Source organism: Thalassophryne amazonica, chromosome 5 (genome assembly GCF_902500255.1).
Source record: "Thalassophryne amazonica chromosome 5, fThaAma1.1, whole genome shotgun sequence".
Lineage (NCBI taxonomy): Eukaryota > Metazoa > Chordata > Actinopteri > Batrachoidiformes > Batrachoididae > Thalassophryne > Thalassophryne amazonica.
In genome coordinates this window covers 22,886,540-22,904,945 of record NC_047107.1, presented here as the reverse complement: position 1 = coordinate 22,904,945, position 18,406 = coordinate 22,886,540, and the positions used below count along the sequence as shown (strand labels likewise).

At 40.3% G+C, this 18,406-nt stretch overlaps 1 protein-coding gene across 6 annotated transcripts in view; it reads left to right on the top strand.

The window, feature by feature from the left end:
- The window catches only part of gapvd1 (GTPase activating protein and VPS9 domains 1), a 137,755-nt gene that overhangs the window by 59,937 nt on the left and 59,412 nt on the right, over positions 1-18,406 (top strand). For 3 of the 6 annotated variants that reach the window (XM_034169776.1, XM_034169779.1, XM_034169778.1), the window contains 4 exons: positions 7,080-7,237; positions 7,481-7,610; positions 12,313-12,438; positions 12,545-12,718. In XM_034169776.1, the coding sequence (XP_034025667.1) occupies positions 7,080-7,237; positions 7,481-7,610; positions 12,313-12,438; positions 12,545-12,718 (588 nt within the window). The remainder of the gene's footprint in view (positions 1-7,079; positions 7,238-7,480; positions 7,611-12,312; positions 12,439-12,544; positions 12,719-18,406) is intronic. The other 3 variants (XM_034169781.1, XM_034169780.1, XM_034169777.1) reach the window with 1 other exon arrangement.

The following is an 18,406-nucleotide window of genomic DNA, read 5'->3' as shown; positions in this document are numbered from 1 at the left end:
TGAATTTATGTGGAAATGATTGTTGTACAAAAGCTTCAGATATCTGTCGCACTGGAGTGCAGTTTTAAGCAGAAACGACGTGATAATCAGTGAATTGTTGGTGACGCTCTGAAATGACTCATGCACAATGAAGGCAGGGTGGACCAATTTGTAGGTGGGACTGTTGGGTTGGTGACACCTGTTTCCCTAATGTAATCAGAGCTATTGACTGCACACACATTGCTATAAAGGTGCCATCACATGATGTTGTTTTTGTTAATAGGAAACAGTCATTCCATCAATGTTCAAATCATATGTGATGCACAAATTCATTGGGGTGGGGTGGGAACAGGCAGGCTGGCACAGTGCGCAATGGATCGCTGTGTGGGTAAATAGTTATTTGTGTAATTTTTTGCCACATTTGGGCATGTGCGCATTCAAATGTGTTTTTTGTTATTATTAACACTTGGAAGACCAAGGACTGGTCAAATAACCAATCTACCTCTAAAGGCCCACAGGATGGTCAAATGACCAAGATCCCCTGTGGAGAGCTACTTCTGTTATGTAAACAAGGAAGTCTCAGAACACCTCAGGGGAGGGGCTGACTTGGCTAGCCACATTCTTGTGTTTGCATAATTAATGTCTGAAAGGGCTGCTGATTTGTGCTTAGGTGGATAAATAACTTTACCCAGGGGGGAGAGATGAAATTTTGTTTTCTGAATTGTACTGAAATGTACCAAAAAACACACCAAAAGAAAACTTTGTTTTCTGAATTGTATTGAAATGTACCAAAAAACACACCAAAAGAACACTTTTGTTTTCTGAATTGTATTGAAATGTACTAAAAAACACACCAAAAGAACACTTTTGTTTTCTGAATTGTATTGAAATGTACTAAAAAACACACCAAAAGAACACTTTTGTTTTCTGAATTGTATTGAAATGTACCAAAAAACACACCAAAAGAAAACTTTGTTTTCTGGATTTTATTGAAATGTACCAAAATGTACCAAAAAACACACCAGAAAACCAAAATATATACAATAGGTACAGGTTACAGTCACTCACAATGACTAACAGTCCCCACACTGCCACGGAAGGTCTTTTCTGCATTTGCCACAAGTATACCTGTCGCATTTCAATACAATTCAGAAAACAAAATTTCATCTATCCACCTAAGCTCAAATCAGCAGCCCTTTCAGCTAAGCAGGCACTTCTTCTTCTTCTTCTTCTTTGTCTTTAGGCTGCTCCCATTAGGGGTCGCCACAGCAGATCAATCGTTTCCATCTCACCCTGTCCTCTGTATCTTCCTCTATCACACCAACCACCTGCATGTCCTCCCTCAGCACATCCATAAACCTCCTCTTTGTCCTCCCTCTTCTCCTCCTGCCTGGTGGATCCATCCTCAGCATCCTTCTCCCTATATACCCTGGGTCCCTCCTCTGCACATGTCCAAACCATCTCAATCTCGCCTCTCTGACTTTGTCTCCAAACCGTCCCACCTGAGCTGTCCCTCTGATATGTTCATTCCTAACCTTGTCCATTCTTGTCACTCCCAAAGAGAATCTCAACATCTTCAGCTCTGCCACCTCCAGCTCTGCCTCCTGTCTTTTTGTTAGTGCCACCGTCTCTAAGCCGTCCAACATAACTGGTCTCACTACTGTTTTGTAAACTTTCCCCTTCACTCTTGCTGATATTCTTCGGTCACAAATGACTCCTGCCACCTTTCTCCACCCACTCCACCCTGCCTGCACTCTCTTCTTCACCTCTCGACCACACTCTCCATTACTTTGAACAGTTGACCTCAAATATTTAAACTCATCTACTTTCACCACTTCTACTCCTTGTAACTGCACTATTCCACTGGGCTCCCTCTCATTCACACACATGGACTCAGTCTTGCTTCTACTGACTTTCATTCCCCTTCTCTCCAAAGCATATCTCCACCTCTCCAGACTAGACTCAACTTGCTCCGTACTCTCACTACAGATCAATGTCATCTGCAAACATCATAGTCCATGGGGACTCCTGTCTGATCTCATCCGTCAACCTGTCAATCACCACTGCAAACAAGAAAGGACTCAGAGCTGATCCTTGATGTAATCCCACCTCCACCTTGAATGAGTCTCATTCCAGCTGCGCATCTCATGCAAACACAAGAATGTGGCTAGCCAAGTCAGCCCCTCCCCTGAGGTGTTCTGAGACTTCCTTGTTTACATAACAGAAGTAGCTCTCCATGGGGGATCTTGGGGTCATTTGACTCTCTGTGGACTTTACAGGTAGAAGAGAAAAGCTTGGACCTCCCAGTGTTAATGTCTGTTCTTTTTGTTGATGGTGAAACTAGAGCTGTAGATACTGACCAGGCCCCAGATTTTCTCCCTGTGCTCAGTATTTAACAAACGTGTGAATGTTACACCTTGTCAGCCGCGGCGCACCTCACCTTTTAAACTTCCATGTGTGTGTGCTGCTCTGAGCTCACAGTAGCTATGGCCTCACACAGACACATGCTCCCACTAATATTTTTCCCGTTTCATCTTCATTCCACTTGCAAGGGTACCAAATAAACTATCCCTGTGTGTCTCCACATCATTTCCAGTCATTTGTAGCTCATCCTCTGTATAATTTCTTTTGTGTTCATGTTGACTGATCTGAAGGAGTGGGGATCCCCAGCTCCCAGGACCTATTTACATGAATTTGCATATTTAAATAGGGGTATGGAAAGGTAAGAGCTTGGTGCGTGTGCATGTGAGCTCATTTCCACATTGATTGGGATGTGCAAATGGAACGTGCTTGGATCCATGCGTACGCACACTTTGATACATCTGAATTTTTTGTGCCTATGCCAATTTCTGGGTTTTGACGTATGCCCTGTTTCAGTAGGAAATCCATGCAAGTCTTTGTACATGAGGCCCCAGGTCAGTGGCAACGAGTGGAGAATTTGGGTTATGGGGAGGGGACAAATTGGCACAGTATTAATAATCAAATAATTAATTGATGACACTTGTTTTACAATGTTTTATTAACCCCCTTTTTTAATACACTCAACAAAAATATAAACGCAACACTTTTGGTTTTGCTCCCATTTTGTATGATATGAACTCAAAGATCTAAAACTTTTTCCACATACACAATATCACCATTTCCCTCAAATATTGTTCACAAACCAGTCTAAATCTGATAGTGAGCACTTCTCCTTTGCTGAGATAATCCATCCCACCTCACAGGTGTGCCATATCAAGATGCTGATTAGACACCATGATTAGTGCACAGGTGTGCCTTAGACTGTCCACAATAAAAGGCCACTCTGAAAGGTGCAGTTTTGTTTTATTGGGGGGGAAACCAGTCAGTATCTGGTGTGACCACCATTTGCCTCATGCAGTGCAACACATCTCCTTCGCATAGAGTTAATCAGGTTGTCAATTGTGGCCTGTGGAATGTTGGTCCACTCCTCTTCAATGGCTGTGCGACGTTGCTGGATATTGGCAGGAACTGGTACACGCTGTCGTATACGCCGGTCCAGAGCATCCCAAACATGCTCAATGGGTGACATGTCCGGTGAGTATGCAGGCCATGCAAGAACTGGGACATTTTCAGCTTCCAAGAATTGTGTACAGATCCTTGCAACATGGGGCCGTGCATTATCCTGCTGCAACATGAGGTGATGTTCTTGGATGTATGGCACAACAATGGGCCTCAGGATCTCGTCACGGTATCTCTGTGCATTCAAAATGCCATCAATAAAATGCACGTGTGTTCTTCGTCCATAACAGACGCCTGCCCATACCATAACCCCACCGCCACCATGGGCCACTCGATCCACAACATTGACATCAGAAAACCGCTCACCCACACGATGCCACACATGCTGTCTGCCATCTGCCCTGGACAGTGTGAACCGGGATTCATGCGTGAAGAGAACACCTCTCCAACATGCCAAACGCGAGCGAATGTGAGCATTTGCCCACTCAAATTGGTTACGACGACAAACTGGAGTCAGGTCGAGACCCCGATGAGGACGACGAGCATGCAGATGAGCTTCCCTGAGATGGTTTCTGACAGTTTGTGCAGAAATTCTTTGGTTATGCAAACCGATTGTTTCAGCAGCTGTCCGAGTGGCTGGTCTCAGACGATCTTGGAGGTGAACATGCTGGATGTGGAGGTCCTGGGCTGGTGTGGTTACACGTGGTCTGCGGTTGTGAGGCTGGTTGGATGTACTGCCAAATTCTCTGAAACTCCTTTGGAGACGGCTTATGGTAGAGAAATGAACATTCAATACACGAGCAACAGCTCTGGTTGACATTCCTGCTGTCAGCATGCCAATTGCACGCTCCCTCAAATCTTGCGACATCTGTGGCATTGTGCTATGTGATAAAACTGCACCTTTCAGAGTGGCCTTTTATTGTGGGCAGTCTAAGGCACACTTGTGCACTAATCATGGTTTCTAATCAGCATCTTGATATGGCACACCTGTGAGGTGGGATGGATTATCTCAGCAAAGGAGAAGTGCTCACTATCACAGATTTAGACTGGTTTGTGAACAATGTTTGAGGGAAATGGTGATGTTGTGTATGTGGAAAAAGTTTTAGATCTTTGAGTTCATCTCATACAAAATGGGAGCAAAACCAAAAGTGTTGCATTTATATTTTTGTTGAGTGTATATTTTGTCTCATTGATTTCACCAAAAAGTGTAGAGTTTCCAGATATACCATAAATATGGTTCTAAATATGTTGTTGTACATTACCATGCTTATCACAGCATTTTGCTTGGATTAAGAGTTCTTATGTGATTATTTTAATGTGAATATTTTACTTTTATACACACTTGAAATTTTCCAGTTTTAGACACATTATGTATTTTGCCAGCAAATCTGTCCAAAACCTTTATTATTACTAATTTATGGATTTGTTTTACCAGATTTTAACTGTTTTAATCATGATCTGTCTAAAACCCTGGAAGGAACCCACCCACATACTTATGAGTAGTTTAAAAGCTTCATGGAGGGGATGAACGGACCCCAAACAGTCAATTTTGGCCTACAGTGTCTTATGTGCCTTATATGAACTTCTTAGCTTTCACAAAAACATGAACACAAGTCCAAGAGTGTGCAGGCTTTTTATAGCCACTGTTTCAGTCTCAGGTTCAGATCTAAAAATACTCACTTTGGATAAACTGTTGCATTGTATGTTGCATAACCAAGATATCTTTTATGCTTCCCCATCTCTTTAAAGTACAGCAGCTCTCATGCTTTAATACATTTAAACCACCACTTATGTCTAGAATGTAATTAATACCAGAATGCACTTTTATCAGCAAAAGAACCAATAAAATATATTGTGTGTCTGCAGAGCATTGCACAAGAGTCACCAAAATATACCAGGCTCAAAAACATCATTGAGTGGAACCAATGTTACATGCTGCTCAAAATTTCAGTATCGTGGGACAGCATAGCAAAACATTTGTTGATTTTGTGATAAAAGTAGGAAATTTGGCACACATATTCTACATTAGCTAATGTTTATTTTAAGGTATATGGAGCCATCCTGGAGCTGACCTCTAATGAACTACAGGGGTCAAAATTAAAAAGAAATGCTCCAATCATATTGAAAACTATACCACTTTGTGTCTGATCATAACAATTTCAACAAGGTATAGTTTGGACTGTGTATGACTGAATGTTCTGGAGTTATGGGGTAAAAACTGCAAAAATGGTGACAAAGATTAGTTTGTTTGCACAGGGGTCAAAAGTTAAAGTTGCTCCAATTTTGGTAAAGTGATGCAAATTATTGGTTGAAATAAAAGGATTAATAAATGGAATAGTTTTGACTGTATTGAATGCTTGGTCTCCAAAATAAAGGTCAAACAATGTCTATGTCCATTGGCTTCTGTGATGTATGACATATGTTACCCTGTAACATAATAACTAAGCATGACATTCCTTTTTAAAATGCTATTAACTTAACCAATAATTTGGATCATTTTTTTTTTCAGTTTCAGTACAAACTGAAACTGAAACTGACCTTTGTCACCATTTTTGCTGTTTTTACCCCATAACTCCATGGAATTCAGACATAGATTGTCCAAACTATACCTTTTTGGAATCATTATGATCAGACAAATAATGTGGTATAATGTTCAACATGATTGGGGCATTTTTTAATTTTGACCCTGTGTAATTCTTTATTCACCCCTGTAGCTCATTAGAGGTCAGCTCCAGGATGGCTCCATATCTGAAAATAAACATTAGTTAATTTAGAATGTGTGCCACATTTCATGCTTTGATCACAAAATGAACAATTTTTATGGAAATTTTAGCTAAACTGCACCACTAGTATGTCATTTCTGCTTGCACAAAATACAACATGTCGGTACAGCTTATACTGTATGTTTCAGCTGTGTACATGACTCTTGTACAAAGTACGTCCTGTACTGTGTACATAACTCTTGTAGAAAATTAATGACAGTTAACAGTGGTTCTGTACCGCATCTGTCATAGCAAATAGTTACTTAATTTTTATTTGATTTTATTTTTTCCTAGTGAGAATGTATTTACATAGAACAGGACTCAACACGACATATTGAGCAAAGCTGTATCTGCTGAAATCTACAGTCAGTTTACATTTGAACTTTATTTTCAACTTGTATAGTAAGTACTGAACTTTGCAGAGCTTCATAAGGAAAGTCATTTTCAGATTTTAAATAATCCCTTCTGGAGGAAAGCTCAGGCTTTATTATACTTTACGCTGTCTGCAAAGTCTTAATATCTAGAAACCAGAGCAAAAGCAACTGTTAAATAATTAATAAGAATTTTAGAACAAAAACACTGGAAACTGAAAATGGAAAAACTTTTACTTGGACGGAAAAATTGTGATGAATACTATACCAGATGATTATTTTAGTTCTCTGGTTTCTTGCTTTGAACTTGAGCTTCTCATTTTCACATGACTTTTTTTAATGAATCATGGCCTTCAAAGTGTCATGTTCATTTTTTTCCCCAGCTTGTTCCTAAATCTAACAAAAAGCTGTGCTTCAGATAGATTTTATTCTAAGATGTTTTCTGATTGTAGAGAGATTTCCTAATGACTTTCCAACCATTAACCAACAGCTGCTCGAAGCCGCAGCCGTACCAACATGGCCCAGGAGGGGGAGACAGAGGCCAGCTCCCAGGAGTCCCTGCATGAGCTGCTGCCAGATGAGGTGTTGGTGATTTCATTTGCAAGTGGTCCTCAGACTGTCCCTGGGATGATGTCAGAGAATGAGGTAATATGACTTGAATTAATGTTTATTGCTCTAGAGGTTATTTTACAAAATTGGTGTCATCATTTGTTTGTTGTTGGTCTTGTACATTTTATAATGATTTGTCTATGGACACAAAATTGTATTCTTTAAAAATAAAATAAAATAAAAGATTAAAAACTGTCCCAGCCAGCATAGATTTGTACAGTTTTTGTCACTCATAGGTTATCCTCACTATTAGACTTTTTCCTTGCTGTTGGACTGTAGGTTTTGAACCTGCAGATGGCTGATGGGGCTCAGGGGGATGGTCATGCTGATGATACGAAGCTTCATGGTAAACCAGACAAAACCCTGCGCTTCTCCCTCTGCAGTGACAATTTGGAAGGCATCTCAGAAGGTTAGATAAAAAACAAATGACTGACCAGTGTTTCTCTGCGATCTGCCTTGTAATACTTTTTAAATGATTATGAGATGCAGAACCAGGAAGGTGGTCTTTTTTTTCTTTTCTTTTTTTTTTAAAGTGTGTACCATATTTTCCAGAGTATAAGCTGCACCACTTGAATGTCTTTTTTTTATTAATAGTTTGGAAAATCCTGTAGTATATACTCTGGTGCAATTTGTATTCTGAAAAATCACGCGTTTTTAAGAGTAAGTCCATTTGGCTCCGACCTTGTTTTCACTCTGGGTCGCCACAGCAGATGTGAGGTGGATCTGCATGTTGATTTGGCACAAGCTTTATGCTGGAGGCCTGACACAATTATATTTTAGGGGAGGTGATGGTCTAGTGGTTAAGGTGTTGGGCTTGAGTCCAGAAGATCATGGGTTCAAATCCCCGCCTGACTGGAAAATCACTAAGGGCCCTTGGGCAAGGTCCTTAATCCCCTATTGCTCCCGGTGTGTAGTGAGCACCTTGTATGGCAGCACCCTGACATCTGGGTGAATGTGAGGCATAATTGTAAAGCGCTTTGAGCATCTGATGCAGATGGGAAAGCGCTATATAAATGCAGTCCATTTATATTACATGGAGAATGGGCAGTGGTGGTTTTGAACCTGGCATCTTCCGCACTGGAAACAAGCGCGCACCACTTTTCCACCACCACCTTCAACCACATTTTTAATAATAATTACTATTAGGCCCCATTAACAAAAAAAATAAATCTATTTATCATCCTTGACATCAGGAAAAAAAGTGGTGAGGGCGGGTGGATTTTTTAAAATATGTGTGTGTATGTATGTATGTATGTGTATATATATACAACCCCTGGCAAAAAATTATGGAATCGCCGGCCTCGGAGGATGTTCATTCAGTTGTTTAATGTTGTAGAAAAAAAGCAGATCACAGACATGACGCAAAACTAAAGTAATTTCAAATGGCAACTTTCTGGCTTTAAGAAACACTATAAGAAATCAAGAAAAAAAAATTGTCGTAGTCAGTAACGGTTACTTTTTTAGACCAAGCAGAGGGAAAAAAATACGGATTCACTCAATTCTGAGGAATAAATTATGGAATCACCCTGTAAATTTTCATCCCCAAAACTAACACCTGCATCAAATCAGATCTGCTCGTTAGTCTGCATCTAAAAAGGAGTGATCACACCTTGGAGAGCTGTTGCACCAAGTGGACTGACATGAATCATGGCTCCAACACGAGAGATGTCAGTTGAAACAAAGGAGAGGATTATCAAACTCTTAAAAGAGGGTAAATCATCACGCAATGTTGCAAAAGATGTTGGTTGTTCACAGTCAGCTGTGTCTAAACTCTGGACCAAATACAAACAACATGGGAAGGTTGTTAAAGGCAAACATACTGGTAGACCAAGGAAGACATCAAAGCGTCAAGACAGAAAACTTAAAGCAATATGTCTCAAAAATCAAAAATGCACAACAAAACAAATGAGGAACGAATGGGAGGAAACTGGAGTCAACGTCTGTGACCAAACTGTAAGAAACCGCCTAAAGGAAATGGGATTTACATACAGAAAAGCTAAACGAAAGCCATCATTAACACCTAAACAGAAAAAAAAACAAGGTTACAATGGAAAAGCAGTCATGGACTGTGGATGACTGGATGAAAGTCATATTCAGTGATGAATCTCGAATCTGCATTGGGCAAGGTGATGATGCTGGAACTTTTGTTTGGTGCCGTTCCAATGAGATTTATAAAGATGACTGCCTGAAGAGAACATGTAAATTTCCACAGTCATTGATGATATGGGGCTGCATGTCAGGTAAAGGCACTGGGGAGATGGCTGTCATTACATCATCAATAAATGCACAAGTTTACATTGATATTTTGGACAATTGAAAGGATGTTTGGGGATGATTAAATCATTTTTCAAGATGATAATGCATCTTGCCATAGAGCAAAAACTGTGAAAACATTCCTTGCAAAAAGACACATAGGGTCAATGTCATGGCATAGGGTCAATGTCAACGAGCAGATCTGATTTGATGCAGGTGTTAATTTGGGGGATGAAAATTTACAGGGTGATTCCATAATTTATTCCTCAGAATTGAGTGATTCCATATTTTTTTCCTCTGCTTGGTCTAAAAAAGTAACCGTTACTGACTGTCACAATCTTTTTTTTCTTGATTTCTTATAGTGTTTCTTAAAGCCAGAAAGTTGCCATTTGAAATGACTTTAGTTTTGTGTCATGTCTGTGATCTGCTTTTTTTTCTACAAAATTAAACAACTGAATGAACATCATCCGAGGCCAGTGATTCCATAATTTTTGGCAGGGGTTGTGTGTGTGTGTGTATATATATATATATATATATATATATATATATTCATTCTTAGAAACAGGTACATACGTCATTTCAGACCTAAAAAAAAGGACACATAGAGCAACTGCACATCAAGTGAGGAACTGAAAATGTCAGATATTTTTAACATAAATCTTGTTTCCATGTTGAATACAGTCAGTGTACTGCACACTAGTAGCGTGATAAACATGTACGGGTGATTCTTAGACTACGGGCACTTATGTCCTTTGATCATATTGTATAAAAAACAGAAAAAAGGGGAAATTTCACACTTTTATAGTTATCTTTACAATGAAAGTGTTTTAAGAAATTTGTTCTAGTAGTCTATGATGACTTTTTCACCTTTTTTCAGCATCATTATATGCAAATATTGCCGTTTTGTGCTTGTCCCACACCCAGACTTTTGATCTTCAATGATAAAAATGAATGGTAAAAAAAACGTTTTTTCTAGTGTTTTAAAATATCTCTGAATAAAATATCAGTAAAATAATCAAAACATAATTGGGGTATTCAGTGTCATACAACTGTTGTGATTTTTTTAAACAAAATATAGTTGTCCCACACTATTGCCGTAATTTCCACCACAACACTGTAATGTCCCTTTAAACAGTTTGTATGAAAGATTGTTTGGGTAGTTTCTGTGGCGATAAACAGTGATATCAGAGCACATGTATATAGCGCCAAATCACAACAAACAGTTGCCCCACGGCGCTTTATATTGTAAGGCAATGGTGTGGTGGAAATTACATTTACAAGGCCAGTAGTGCCCGTAGTTAAAGAATCACCCATACTGTGTGTGAGTGACACAGAGCAACTGACTGTGTGGTTGTCAATGACCGTCTTTGGCCAAAGCATATGCACCACCTAGTGGACGCACCAGCGGAACTGCCGTCAATGAAATTCGCCAAAATAAAATTGATGCAGGCTAATTTTGGTATGTGGGCGGGGATGATAAACTGATTTTTTTTTATAGAGATTATTATTATTATTATTATTATTATTATTATTATTATTATTATCATAATGACAACAGCTATTTAGATAGGGTTTTTCATAATAGAATAAATGCCATACATAAAGTACACTAACAATGCACAAAAACCCCAACTTAAAGAACTGATTAAAAAAAAAAAATCAAATGTGCTCTTGTTTTTATTGTAGTGTTTCCAGTGCTGTCTGCCTGCTATCTGTGTTCAACTACATGGACAAATAAACATGTTGGACAACATCCAATGTGTTGTCCAACACAAGTTTATTTGTCTATCTTGCTTATTTTTGTAATTTAACAGTCCTTTTGGTACACACCACAGGCTTGAAACATTCTTACAAAAATTTGCTATTCATGCTTTCATCCATGTCAAACCTGATGATTCTTTTTGTTCAAACTACATCAAATAATATCCAGTAGTTGTCCAACACATGTTTATTTGTCCATCTTGCTTGTTTTTGAAATTTAAAAGTATTTTTAAGTAACATCACATGCCGTGGTGTACGCATGTACTGTTGAGTTGCTGTCCAGTTTTTGAATTTGCTCCCAAGGAAATGGTCTGTTATAAAGGGACTTCCACATACAGAAGAAAAGCTTGACATCTACTCCAGAAAATGCAGTATATTTATTACTGATAGATTTCTTTCTGCTTTTTTGTTTCTACTCCCTTATGAGTAGGAGAATACTGCAAAGTCCATTTACGCTGTGAACTAAGTGGTCACAAAGTAATCCTAATGATAATTTCTTTTGGACAGATGCACTCTTGTTATTGTCCTTTCAGTTGCTCCCATTTGTTCAGGGTCACCACAGCAGATCCAGCACAGATCTGGATTAGAAATTGGCATGTTTTACCCCAGTTGCCTTTCCTGACACAACTCCAGTTTTACCTGGAGAAACGCACAACCCCTGGTCTTCTGAAGAGGTCTCCCATCCAAGTACTAACCAGGACCCACTGTGCTTAGCTTCTGAGATCTTACAGGATTGAGCCACCTTGACACTTGCACCAATTTGATCCCCACACTGGCACCTAATCTTGCATGCCAATGAGTAAACTCATTGTAAACTGTGCGAGGCTGCATAAATTTCGTACCACTTGTGTGAACTATAGTCATGTACATTGTGCAACCTATTCACAAACCCTGCATATCAATGCGTGTCATTGCGTGCAAGACCTCGCACAGTTTGCAATGAGTTTACTCATTAGCATGACAAATTGTGTGCCAGTGCAGAGCTCAAATTTGTGGAAGTGTCAAGGTGACTGAAGGTTTACACAGAGCAGACTGGCTGCACAGGACAGATTCACTATTATTTTGTCATTTACATCTATGTATTAATTTCTGCTTAGGTCCATCCAACCGTTCGAACTCTGTGTCCTCACTGGATCTGGAGGGAGAGTCTGTTTCTGAGCTGGGACCTGGACCATCGGGGAGTAATGGAGTTGAGGCCCTCCAGCTTTTGGAGCATGAACAGGGTATATGACTGATTGTTGATGAAAGATAGTTTTACAATAAATGCTACAAAGATAAGACAATCACAGTCCTGCTCACTTGCGATATCTCCCGTGTGTCGTCATTCAGCAACAACTCAGGACAACCTGGATGATAAATTACGGAAGTTTGAAATCCGAGACATGATGGGTCTGACAGATGATCGGGACATCTCTGAGACAGTCAGTGAAACCTGGAGCACTGATGTGCTTGGCAGCGACTTTGATCCCAACATGGATGAAGATCGGCTGCAAGAAATTGCAGGTAGATTTGCAGGGGAGTGCTGTGGAAGGGGGGTGTTACCTGTAAGAGCAGAAGTGTGGTCCATCAGTAAGTAAATTAACTGTTAACACGTTTGTACTTTCGATAAAGTGAGACAAACTTTCTGCAAATTATGAAATCCATACCAGAACCACTCTGGTATTCCTGAGTGAGTGGGAGGAACCTAAAGATACATACACACACTGCCATCTAGTAGTTTTAGTGAAATGTCATCACCTTGTGGTATGTGGCTGAAACAGCATTGAAGAACTGATCATGAAATGAAATTAAGTGGCTCATATTGCTAACGGGTAATTTTGATTTTGATTTATGCAAGGAGTTTGACTCGGGTGATCAGGCTGTTCTTTGGGACTTCCTGAGAATTTGCGGTGTCCCCAAGAAGTTGCTGGACATCGTAGCCAGCCTGTACATAGATAATGTGAGTTGCTTACTTAGGGAGACTCAGATGAAGAATTTCACTTGCATTGTGGGGGGGGAAATGTCAAATCAGTTTAATTCAGTTTATTTTATTTAGTACCCCAAGGCACTTCACAAGGGTAAAGAACCTTGCCAACCCTCCCAAGCAAGCATGCAGGCAATAGTGGTAAGGAAAAACTCCTGTTGTTTTGAGGAGGAAACCTCAAGGAGACTAGACTCGGAGGGGTAAGCAAGTGCTTTGGGCATACTACCAATGCATGACTTTTGCTTGTAGTAGGGTATTTCTACAGCATTATATTACTACTTTTATGTAAGTAAAAGCTCTGAGTACCCTTGCAGTCCATGTGCGACCCTGTGCCTTTATGCTGTGTAACATCATGTTCATATGCCTCATGATGATAAGTACAAGTTCACCCCCTAGTGGTGGGTATGAGCTCCATGACCACTTCCCCCACCCCAACTGAAATGATAAAAGTAGCAAAGAAATGGAGTATGAAATCTAATGTCGTGTTTATTTAATCACATCAGAACTTTAGTTCAGACATTTTTGCATACATGATTTATTATTTTATTTTATGGAATTCAGATGCACTTCAGTGTTTTTGCTAGTTGTAGAATTTTTTGCACCAACGAGTCTTTGAAATCCAGTTATGATAGACAGAATGGAATATACTGTTTGTACATAATATAAAGTTTGATATGCCAGAAATAAATACTGTAAAAGCCACTCTTGTCAGTTAATAATTGATACTTATGTTTAAGCAACCTACAGCCTTAATCCATTAATCTTGATGCATACAAATTGAAATTTGATTGGCAAATTAATGTTTTCTTGGCTGATCTCCTGAGTGTCATAATCTGATATTCACATTATCAGTCAAAGACTAAATTCCAAGTAATTTATTGTACATTAAAATGTATCGACAGCTGTACCCTGAAATACATGTGTGATCTTCAGATTTTTTTAGTGTTCCACCCCAAGATTTTCACTGGTCCATTACTAGATATTTTCTGCGGGTGCCACTGGAATACAACACAGATCACATCAGAAATACTGAAGTTAAAGAATGTTGCGCCATCTTAAAAATACACGATTCTATCACATTTCCAACATGCATGGTACAATTCTAATTCAGAGCATGCAGAGAGTGAAGAGGAGGGGCCTTTCGGATAAGAGCGAGTGTTTGATGGTTGTGGGTGGGGTGGCAACTTGATACAGTGAAACACTGAATTTCTTTTCTGTGTAACTCTTTAGGCCAGTCAGGTTCATGATGCACACAACTGGACCCACATTCAGTGAGTCATTGTCATTCAAACATACCTTCGTGTTGAACCCTGCACTACACTTGGCTTCTGACCCATACATTTTTCATAATCATAGTTGGCCATTATTTCCACTGACAGAACATGCTGGTTCAGTGAATACTCTGCTTTAAAATCAGACTCTTGAAGCTTATTCTCTCTATTTGCTGCTCCTGGATGATCACTGTCACAATATTTATGATCATTCAGTATAATTTAGTGCTGAAAAGACCAATCGATGAATGAAAAATTGCAATGTTTTTGATAAATGATGTCATGTTAGTCATTCATCAAGAATCAAGTCCAAACATTTGCTGGTTGGGCTACTTTTTGGGGTACAGAGAGTTGTTCAGACAAACACATTGATTTGGCTTAAAAAACTAAAGGTTATCAATTTTTTTCTTTTTCATTTCTCAAGTTTCAGACTGATTTTGTCCTCTGTCTTCTATCTTCTCCCCCATGTGACAGAATGCTCAAGTCTTCATGTTATGCACACCTTCTGGGTCTCCTCTACCTCAGTCTTCTTTGTACCCTGCCCATCTTCTTTCCTTCTCTCTCTCCATCTCTCTTTTTCATGCTCCGTCTGACATTCACTTAGTCCCCACAGTCTTATTGACCTTGGTTCCTTCTCATTTGCATCCACCATTTTTCATTCTTTGGAATATGGCGTTGGGGGACTTTTCCATCATTAAGTGAATTTACAGCGATTTCCTTATGTGTTTTCTCCGAGGGATTGGGTTATGAGATGCACATTAAATATCCATTAATACCTCATTATCCTACTGATAAGATTACCATGATAATGAGGCAGAAATTCTAATTGTTTCACTTCTTGTTGTGCCACTCATTTAATCATCCACCTGAAAGACAAGTACTCTGCGCCCCTACCTTGAAGACTGTAAACATGGACAGCGGGATAGAGCTCTCCCACAACCGATGAGAGCCCTGCCCCCGCCAAACTCAGTGCACATCATTGGCGGGGCGCTGGCATGCATGTATGCTCATGGTGCGTGTGCCATGAACTGGAATCATCGTGTACCAGGGGGGTGCGGCTGCCACAGGTCAACTTTTGGTTTGCAGCCCTGTTCACATACTCCCACTCACACCTGCTAGCACTTCTCCTCCTCCTCCACATTCTTCTGCCTTGTTAAGCCTCATCGTCCCAAACTGGGACGCAGGGACATGTGCTGAGGACTTTGTGGGAGGGTGGGCAAAGGGCTAATTTGGTTGTAAATAATGCTAGGTTTAATCAACAGCTCAAAGGCGTGGCACTGAGTTCCAGGGCAGGGTGAGATATTTCCATTAACCTTTGACCTTTGGCACAGTGGTATGTGCCTGCGGGTCCCAGCTTAAAAGTCATATGACCCTCAACTCTCACTGTCTCTGAAGCCTCACTGCATTTAATAGAGAAGCTTTATTTAGCAACACCCTTTTTGCTTATCTCTGGGAATTTTACAGCAATTGAAAGTCACAAGTCGAATAGAACACACATTTTACAGCTGACAAAGTAGGCAGTGATGGCCCCAGGAGTATACAAGGAGGCATTTGTTTGAGAAATCTATGATCAGGTGACTCATCTGTGGTATTGTGATGAACCCTAGCATGCTTACGGAGGAATCAAAGCATGTCACTCCTCCAAATCTATACCACGACCTGACAGCTATGGTAAGGCAATGGCTCCGTCCTGACAGATGGTTCTGCTGCCCTGTCCCATTGGTCTGGCTGCTTCATGGTTTTGTATAAGGCATAACATCCTGCTGGGATGTTAAGACATCTGCAGCGCTGGAATTCTAATGGTCGATTTTGTTAACTGTGAACTACCAAATTTTAGAGACATCAGAAAGGCAGTGGAACAGCTGAGAGCAAACAATATGAAGTATGTTTTGTGAAAACTCAAATGGGTATACACCTTTAAGAAATATTCAGTGCATCCAGAAAGTATTCACAGCACTTCTCTTTCTCCACATTTTATGTTAGTCATATTGCAAAATGGATTAAATGAATTTTTTACTCAAAATTCTACACACAATGGGCCTCATGTATCAACGTTGCGCACTTGTGGCGTAAATTTACGGTGTAAATTTGAAGTACATCAAAGTTGCCGTGACATGTATCAAGCAGTGCACACCTGCCCATTTCCAGCGTACGCCTGACGTGACCTTGATAAATGCGGCGGGTGAAAACAATCGTAATTATAATGAACACGCCCATAAATATTCAGACTCTGCGTCAGACACACCCTCATTTTACGACATGGAAGCCAGGAAGACGGCAAAGAAAAAGAACTCCACCAATCACGACGCGTGCCAATAGAGCGTCAAAAGCGGCCGTCATATTAATTGTTTTGTAGTATAATCAAAAAAGTGTTACAGAGGTCCCTCGTTTATCGCGGGAGTTACGTTCTAAAAATAGCCCGCGATAAGTGAAATCCCCGAAGTAGCTAGTCAGCTGTGGCCACGGATCATGCCCGAGACCAACAATCCCGGCAAAAGCGGGATTTGTATTAATTATTATGTGGTATAATCAAGAAAGTGTTATTTATTTAACATGCATTGATTTGTATGATGGCACTGTTTATCATGTTGATCATATTCATTTTTATGTGGATTCCAGTGCTGGATCATTTTGGTGTATAATTTACACCACCTCTCGACCTGGTGTATATTTTCAGCGCACCGTACGCCAACGACCACATTGATAAATGCCAAGTAGCGCAGCCATTTTGGCGTACACACCATATACGCTCAAATATCACCGTACGCAACGTTGATACATGAGGCCCAATATCCCTTTGCCATAAAGCTCAAAACTGAGTGCAGGTGCATCCTGTTTCCACTGAACATCCTTGAGATGTTTGCACGGCTTAATTGGATTCCACCTGGGGTGAATTCAGTTGATTGTACATGATTTGGAAAGGAACACCTGTCTACATATAAGGTCCCACAGTTAAGATAACCTTTTAATAGTCCCATGATGGGGAAATGTATGATGTTACAGCAGCAGAGAGATAGTCACAGAACAACAGTGCAAGTATGCAAAATAAGGTAAAGGAAAAATAATACCAAAATCCAAAAGTCAAGTTCTGTGCAGAATAATAATATATACAGTAGAAGAGTACACTATATACACACAGAAAAAGAATGTTTTGTGATATTGCACATGAGTGTTCAAGTGATGCTGTACACAAGTGTTCAGCTATTATTGCACAGAATGTGTAATATTATTGACAGTGCATATCAGAGCACAAACCAAGCATGAAGCCAATGGAATTGTCTGTAGACCTCTGAGACAGGATTGTCTCCAGGGGAATATGGAAACATTTATGCTGCATTGAAGGTCCCAATGAGCGCAGTGACCGCCATCATCTGTAAATGTAAGAAGGTGGGATCCACCAGGACTCCTGCTTGAGTCGGCTGCCCGTCTAAGCTGAACGATCGGGAGAGAAGGGCCTTAGTCAGGGAGGTGACCAAGAACCCAATGGTCACTCTATCAGAGCTCCAGCAATCCTCTGTGGAGAGAGAACCTTCCAGAAGGACAACCATCTCTGCAGCAATCCACCAATCAGGCCTGTATGGTAGAGTGGTCAGACAGACCACTCTACCATAGCCATGTGCCTTAGTAAAAGGCACATGGCAGCCCCAACTGGAGTTTGCCAAAATGCACCTGAAGGACTCTCAGACCATGAGAAACAAAATTCTCTGGTCTGATGAGACAAAAATTGAAGTCTTTGTTGTGAATGCCAGGCATCATTTTTGGAGGAAACCAGGCACCACCCTACAGTGAAGCATGGTGGTGGCAGCATCATGCTGTGGGGATGTTTTTCAGCAGCAAGAACTGGGAGACTAGTCAGGATTAATTGAAAGATGAATGCAGCAATGTACAAAGATATCCTGGATGAAAACCTGCTCCAGAGTGCTCTTGCCTCACATTGTCAGCAGGGCAATGACCCTA